At 34.7% G+C, this 8,303-nt stretch overlaps 1 protein-coding gene across 1 annotated transcript; it reads right to left on the bottom strand.

The window, feature by feature from the left end:
• Positions 1-4,313: 4,313 nt before the first annotated feature.
• LOC133806571 (uncharacterized) lies at positions 4,314-6,272 on the bottom strand. Its single transcript, XM_062244660.1, has one exon. It carries the CDS (start codon positions 6,270-6,272, stop codon positions 4,314-4,316), a length of 1,959 nt encoding a protein of 652 aa, XP_062100644.1.
• Between the last annotated feature and the right edge of the window lie 2,031 nt (positions 6,273-8,303).

The following is an 8,303-nucleotide window of genomic DNA, read 5'->3' as shown; positions in this document are numbered from 1 at the left end:
CTTTCTATTGTAGATGATTTTTCTAGAAAAGTATGGGTGCATTTATTAAAACATAAAAATGATGCATTTGAGGCTTTTAAAAATTGGAAAATTCTTATGGAAAATCAAACAAATAGGAAGATTAAAATATTGAGGACCGATAATGGATTAGAATTTTGCAATGAGATTTTTTATTCATATTGTAGAGAGAATGGTATTCAAAGACATAGGACTGTGAGATTAACTCCTCAACAAAATGGGGTGGCTGAAAGAATGAACTGAATACTACTTGATAAAACTAGATGTATGATGATTAGTTCAGGTATACCCAAGGGATTTTGGGGGGAAGCTATAATGACAGCTGCATATCTAGTAAATAGATGTCCTAATACAACTATAGAGTTTAAGACACCTGAAGAAAAATGGTCCAATAAACCACCAAACTTGTCTTACTTAAGAGCATTTGGGTGTGCTGCTTATGCACATCAAAGAGAGGGTAAATTAGATCCTAGAGCAGTTAAGTGTGTATTTTTGGGTTACCCACAGGGAACTAAAGGTTACAAATTATGGGTTAAAGAAAACAAATGTTACAAACTTATAATCAGTCGTGATGTTATATTTAAAGAAGATTGTTTTCCTTGTTTATCTCAAACTAACATTCCTGCAGGTCAAGAACAAAATAGTACTAACAATGCAGGTATAGTAGAGACTTTAGTTCAGATGGAAACAAGAGCACCCAACACAAATCAGGTGGAAGAAAATAAGATTCAGAACCCCACTCAAACTCCAGCTGAAATGCAACCAGAACAAAGTGTAGATACATCTGAAATTCATGCAGATCCGACTGCGTCATATCAGCTTGCAAGAGACAGAGTCAGGAGAGAACCAAAACCAGTCCAGAAGCTTACACTTACAGCTTGGGATGACATGATAGCTTATGCACTGATGTCTGCACTTGAGTTAAGTAATTCAGAACCCAACTCATATGAAGAGGCAGTAAAAGGTTCAGATTCAAAGCATTGGATTGATGCTATGAAGGAGGAAATGAGGTCTTTGTACAAGAATGATACTTGGACGCTGGTTAATAGACCCAAAGACAAGAATGTAGTAGCATGTAGATGGTTGTTCAAAGTAAAAGAAGGCATGAATGATCAAGAACCAGTGAGATACAAAGCAAGGTTGGTTGCTAAGGGCTTCACTCAAAAGGAAGGAGTGGATTTTGCAGAGATTTTCTCACCAGTCATTAAATATAAAACCATAAGAATTATGTTATCTTTGGTTGCCCAGTTCAATCTGGAACTTGACCAGATGGATGTAAAAACTGCATTTTTACATGGTGACTTAGAAGAGACTATTTACATGGAGCAACCAATTGGGTTTGAGATGTTCAAAGGCCAAGATAAAGTTTGTTTGCTCAAAAGATCATTGTATGGCCTCAAGCAATCACCTCGGCAGTGGTATAAACGTTTTGATGGGTTCATGATAAAGCATGGTTTTCAAAGAAGCTACTACGATCCTTGCCTCTACTTCAAAGGACAACAATTCAAAGATGTTGAGTATCTACTGTTGTATGTGGATGATATGTTGCTGATTAGTGTCAAAAGGGACAAGCTAAATAAATTGAAGGCTCTTCTCAAAACAGAATTTGAAATGAAGGATTTGGGCATGGCTACAAAGATTTTAGGTATGGAGATCAAGAGAAATGGGGATCAGCATACCATCTTCATCAGTCAAAAGTCTTATGTTGAAAAGGTTCTAAAAAGGTTTTCTATGAAGGGTGCTAAAGCTGTCAAACAGCCATTGGCAAGTCAATATCAGCTTACAAATGTTGATTGTCCTAAAACTGAGTTTGAAAGGGAAGATAAGGCCAAGGTACCTTATTCTAATGCTGTTGGACCTATAATGTATCTAATGATTTGCACTAGGCCTGATTTATCACACTCGATTAGTGCTCTAAGTAGATACATGGCAAATCCCGGAAGAATTCATTGAGATGCTATGAAGTGGTTGCTGCGTTATTTGATTAATACTACTAGACATGGGTTGGTGTATAAGCGGCATCATAATCAGGTGGAAATCAGTGGGTTTGTAGACTCGGATTATGCTAGAGACCGAGACACTAGAAAGTCTACTACAGCCTATTACTTTCTAGTAAGTGGGAATTGTGTGAGTTGGAAGTCTCAACTACAATCTGTAGTTGCACTTTCAACTACTAAAGCTGAGTGCATGGCTGCTACTGAAGCAATCAAAGAAGGTATTTGGATTCAAGGTCTTCTAAAGGAGCTACAAGTGTTCAAAGGAAAAGCTACAATTTTTCCAGATAGTCAAAGTGCCATACATTTGTGTAAGAATCCAGTATTTCATGACCGGACTAAGCATGTGGAGATCAAGTATCACTTTATTCGTGACAAGGTTACTGAAGGTGTAATCAATGCCGAAAAATTTCCCACAGAAGAGAACCCCGCTGATGTTGGAACTAAGATATTGCCATTGAGCAAGTTTAACTACTACCTAAGCTTGCTCGGAATTGATCATGGATGATAGTTGATGGCTGAACTGGGATCCTTGGGAAGTTATGTTTATCTCTGCAATCCATGTTTAATGAAGACCAAGGTGGAAATTTGTTAGAATATTTGGTCTGCATTAAACATCAATACACATCAACAAAGTTACGTTTTTTCTTCCAGTCTTGTCTACCATTTCGCCAGATGAGTTTGCGTTTATTTCTGGTATTTTTTTAAGTTAGATGACAGTTGTAAAACCCCCTATAAATAAGTCTTATTATCTCGGTTGTTTAGGTGTGAGATGAGAACAGATTTCATTTTGTAAAATATGAGATATTTCAGAGAGAGAAAGAGAGAGAGCTTGAGAGAGAAACACTTAGGTCTTGGGTGAGAGATTTCTTTGTACATGGTCAAGTGTACTTGGGGTTTTGCTTGGGTTCAAGGCATTGTAATCCTTCAAGTGTAGAAGTTCTCTAGTGGTGACAAGTTGTAATCTTCATTGTTGTTTCATAGTGCAGAGAAGAACATCCCAATGGGAGTTCAAAGAGGATGTAGGCTCAAGTTATTTGGGTTGAACCTCTATAATTCTTGGTGTTGATTTTATTGTGTTTTTCTTGCTGATTTTCCTATTGAATTTGTGCATGTTGTGTCTACTGGTTTGTTGATTTTGTGATTGTAGATGAAGCTGGTGTGAGGAAGGTGAATTCCCTAACAAAACCAAAATCATATGTCTCCAGATATTCAAAAAAACCATAAAGAGATGCTTGGCATAAACCCATGAGATAATATCAAGAAGAAAAAGAAAACTACAAATTTTGAACACAAAGTTAGCCATCACTAGTTGTTATAGTTCAACTAGAACTATAATCTAAACCCAAATGCATAAAACCCATACACCCATAACAAAATGTCAAAATCTGCTAAGGATAAAAAATCAAAGTTAGCCAAGGAAAATGAGGGAGAAATGGTAGAGGCGGGTAAATAATGTGTAATTGTACGGGTTTGGTAATTGGCAGCGAAAATAACTAAGTTTATCACTTTGTAGTACTTTCGGGTTTCGTGAAAGTAGTATATGAGCTGGATCCATTGTGTAGAAGAGTTGGGTGGGCTTAATCTAAAATGTTGCTGATTTGGGTGGGTTTTGGGTTCACCGAGTACGAGCTGGGTGAGTGTTACGGGTTTGATGTGCAATCTGTATAACTAAACTATACTAAAAAAAATCTTTTTTACAAAATATCGTAGATTAGTTGTAGAATTAACAAAATTCATTTTTTTCATAAATTTTTAGAAATATACCATATTCAAATTTATATTAGACAAATATAACTTAATGATATTTTTAAAATATCATAGTTCTTGTTTGAAAATATTATTAGAAAGATACCAACCAATCCAAAGCACTCCCTAACCTATCACATCTTGTGTAGTTTTGTATTTGAATTTTGCAAATATATCACTTATCCGTGAGTCTTCCCTCAATTACCCAAGGAATACTCCCATGTAAAATTCTTTTTTGTTCTGTTTAGTTTGAATATTTTAGTAGCAATTAATTGGGACGTTAGGTTCCAAAGTGGACCACACTATAATGATGAATTAAAAGTAAAAGTTGTGTAGCTTTTTGTGTGTTGTTTGGAAAAAATTAATAGCTAGACGATGAAATCTAATTCTCATTTTCATAACATGAATAGGACAATTTATATATATTATTTAGACTAGATCTCAAAAGACAGCGTTTATTATTCATACACCAAACCAAATTAACAATTATAATATCATAATCGAGCAGATTATCATAACCAAGTATTTCGTAACCTCCCAAAAAAAAAGGTGTCACAAAAAAGACATCAACAATAGACGATTTGAAGGACTTGACAAGGAGAGATCAAAAGCTTCCTCCCAACTTTCCTTAACAATTTCCTTTCCCTCCAATACTCCTCTATTTCCTTCCCCACCAAACGACATCTCCATCACCACGCTCATTCCTCCCCCAATGAGTTTTTGCTTAGTCGCCCACCTTTGTACTTTTCCCGAAGTAGTTTTAGGTACGCATCCACTCTTCACTAATACCACTAAACCAACTTCAATTCCCTCATTAACTTTCATTACACCTTCTCTCAGTCCTTCACATATTCTCATCAAAACACGACTATTCTCCCTTTCATCACTTAACCTTATTATAACCTCTCCCACGAGAGCTATCACCTCTCCAACTTTAAAAGCAGCTAGGCAGCCTCCTCTAAGAAACTTAGAACAAGTTTTGTAAGCCGAAGTTTCGATATGATGTGGATGAATTTCCTTGCCATTTCTTAATTTGATAACATCAAGACATCGACCGGTAACGAAGAGAAACCTCTCTTTCCCTTTGACAATGCCTCTATCGCCGGTTCTAACAAAACACCTGCCTACCCTATTGCTTAGTCTCCCATGAAACACCTCATGTGTTAAGGACGGGTGCCCAAGGTAGCCGGAGGCGTTGCTCGGTGAAGATACAAGAATTTCTCCTTCGGTTCCGTCCTCAACTGGCTCCAACGTTTCTTCATTTACAATTACAATTTCCATGTCTTGGAGTTCATCATTGGATTTTCCGAGAGGAGCAAGTTTTGCGCTTGGCAAGAGCTTGTTGTGAGTTGGATAGTTGGGGAAAGATGGAGCCTTTTGATAATCGTGATGACCGGATGATGATGACGGTTCCCATGAAGTTGATACAAAGGTGCAATTCTCGGCTAAGCCATAAGATGGAGAAATAGAAGAAGGGTTTAAACCAAAAGGCCTAAACATGTTAACAAACTCTTCTACGGTTGACTTGTAAATTGGCTCGTTTATGATGATTAAGTTTCTCAAGCTCCTTAGGTTAATGGTTGAAGAGGTTCGACCTTCTTCTACATTTCCACGCTTGATGACAAGTGGCAAAGCGAACGATGGAACTGGAGTGCAAGAAGCGTTGAAACGATAGATAAGATCTAGCCAAAACTTTGGCCTTTTTACAAATGACATAGGCGAGGTTAAAACGCAAGTCGCTCCCGAGACTATTGTTAACAACAAAAACATAAGACCGCAATCATGGTACTGAGGCAGCCACGACACGATGACACTGTTGGGGTGAAGATCATAAGCTCTTCTAGCTGTCCTAACGTTGTGAGCAGCCGAACCAGCCGTGACCAGAACCGGTTTTGGTATCCCAGTCGTACCTGAAGTGTACTGAACCAAATATACCTCTTCCGCATTACACCCCTGATACGTCAAAGAATCAAACTTCAAAGAAGTCATTTTGGAGCGCTTGACATCTTTGGTTGAGATCCACGTTAGGTTTTTTAACAAGCTTGCAAGTTTAGAAGTGGAAGAGGAGATGAAGTTGTGGACTTTAGTGATATAAGTTTGGTGAGCTATTGCGGCTTTAGGTTTGGTTTGAGACAAGACTCGTATAAGGTGGTGGCAGTTTTCTTTGGGGAATGAAGTAGGGTCTGGTGGGGAAATGGGTACGGTTAAAAGGCCAGCTCTTTGGCAACCGAATATGAATTCCACGAGTTCGAGTCCTGGCGAGCATAAAACGACGACAGTTTCGCCTCTTTGTAATGGAACGAGGAGTTGGGAGGAGATTGACTGAACAGAGTTATTGAGTTGAAAATAAGTGAGAAGCGATGTCGTTGGAGGAGTACCATCAGGTGAGTCATCTTCAACCCAAATAAAAGCGGGTTTGGACCGGAAAGCGGGGAGGTTGGCCCATATTGGGAGGTAAAGGTCGACCACATGTTGGTCAGGAAAAGAAGGGTCGTAGTTCTCGTAGTTCATGCCGTTTAAATTTGTTATATCTGGTCAAAGGTGGATTTCATAAGTGAATGGCCGTACTTTCGAATTGGGCCATTTTATAGATACAATCATACGAGTTACAACAATCATTTATATTCATAAATATTATTAGATTAAGGTTCGATCAAGGGATAGGGTAGCATTTGATATTCTCCTAAGTGGAGATTACGAAAACTAACAGTGGGAATAAAGAGATATTCCACAAGAATATCCCACTTCGATATGTAGAGAGGTGTCGCATTGTTGGTGTTTATATTCACGTTTCACAACTTACCATGCCGTACGCGACGATTGACGAGACACCTTTCTCCAGCCATTTCATTTAATTATATTTATATAAATATAAATAGTGTTAAATTATGTGATTGGATTAACTTTTTTATTCCATGTTTATCATAAAAAGTATATACTTTAATGATAGAAGCATATATGCTATATGGCATCATAGAAGCGGAACACTATTTTAATTATAGTGGTGAATTAATGTTATAGTGCATGCTCTAGTTCATACACATGGACAAATTATAATAGTTTTTTTACACGATAGTGTTTATCATAATTATTATAGACCCTTACATATTATCAAAAAATTCTTAATAATTTATAATATTTGAATAAAGATTCAAACAGAATATCATTGCACATGTGGTGGTACTAGAAGTCTGAAACCTTAATTTTAGTGTCTAAAATTATTAAAAATTTCCTAAAAAATATATCGGAAATTCGCGGTGAGTACAACAAATACTGTGATGTAATAAAAACTAAGGTCATATCTAATCTACTTGTGTAAAAAAATATATATAATTCACTATGATAATGCATAAAAAAAAAGTGCATCACTGTAAATTTAAATGTGTCCATAAAATATATGAGAACTAATACTTAATTACAATAATAATAATAATATATTGTCAAAGGATATTAGACAACATTGTGCCTGTTAGCCACACTTTAAAATAAATTGTTTGGTTAATAGAATATAGCTAATATGTTATGATGATTACAAGAGTTTTGATGCATTATATATTTATATAAATTCTGGGGTGGCAACATGTATTGCTTACTTAGCAATGATTGGGCGGCCTTTCGCAATCAATTTTATGAGTACGGACAAATGACAACCTTAATCACTTAAAATAGACTTCGTTATTATACATAAAATAAAATTGATGACTCCTTAGATGTCATTTTCATATCGGCTTTGAATCTTAACTTCTCACATGGTACATTTAGTGCTAGCATATATTCAATTAGGTTCATTTACAAGCTTCAACAACTCTGGGCAGCCAGGCTTTATAGGGATATACTTCAAGTTTTTCTTGACCTTTTGGGCAACAATGCAGAGTTTTGACTTTTGAGAGTGCATCTAAAGCGTTCAAATTTTGCAATACAGTTTTGTTAGTTTTTTCTTTCTTTCTTTCTTTCTTTCATTTTTTTCTGTATAATTAAATATTTATTCTTTTTTTTAGTATTATTCAATATGTTTAATTTTTATTGGATATTCAAAATGTTGTTATTTTAACAATAATAAGAATGGGCTGTTATAATTACAGTCAAAGATATATATATATTATTAGATACAAATAACATAAATGCATGTTTGTTTAGTTTTTTCTGTAGAATTTAGTAATTATTTTTATTAAATTTGTATCATTGTCATATAAATTTTAAATAAATAAATAATATTATATATAAAAAAAATGACATAAACATATTAAATGAAAAATTAAAGTAAAACATTGTTTATACTTTTAATATTTATATATAATATGATAAGCTTTTTAAATATAAATGATATTTTTTTAATAAAATTAAGATTATGTATTATATATTATTATTATAATGATATTTTATAATATTTAAACTTATATTAATATAAGTATTAAATATTATTATAATAATAATATTTTATAATATTTAAATTCATATTAATATAACTAGTAAAAAATTAGAATTATGTATTATTATCATAATAATATTTTATAAAATTTAAATTTATATTAATATAAATAT

Source organism: Humulus lupulus, chromosome X (assembly GCF_963169125.1).
Source record: "Humulus lupulus chromosome X, drHumLupu1.1, whole genome shotgun sequence".
NCBI lineage: Eukaryota > Viridiplantae > Streptophyta > Magnoliopsida > Rosales > Cannabaceae > Humulus > Humulus lupulus.
Note: the sequence above shows the minus strand (reverse complement) of the source record. Positions and strands in the feature narration are given on the sequence as shown.

Bases quoted from the DNA above. Each gene is read 5' to 3' on its own strand.
- LOC133806571 (XM_062244660.1), bottom strand. From the start codon at position 6,272: ATGAACTACGAGAACTACGACCCTTCTTTTCCTGACCAACATGTGGTC.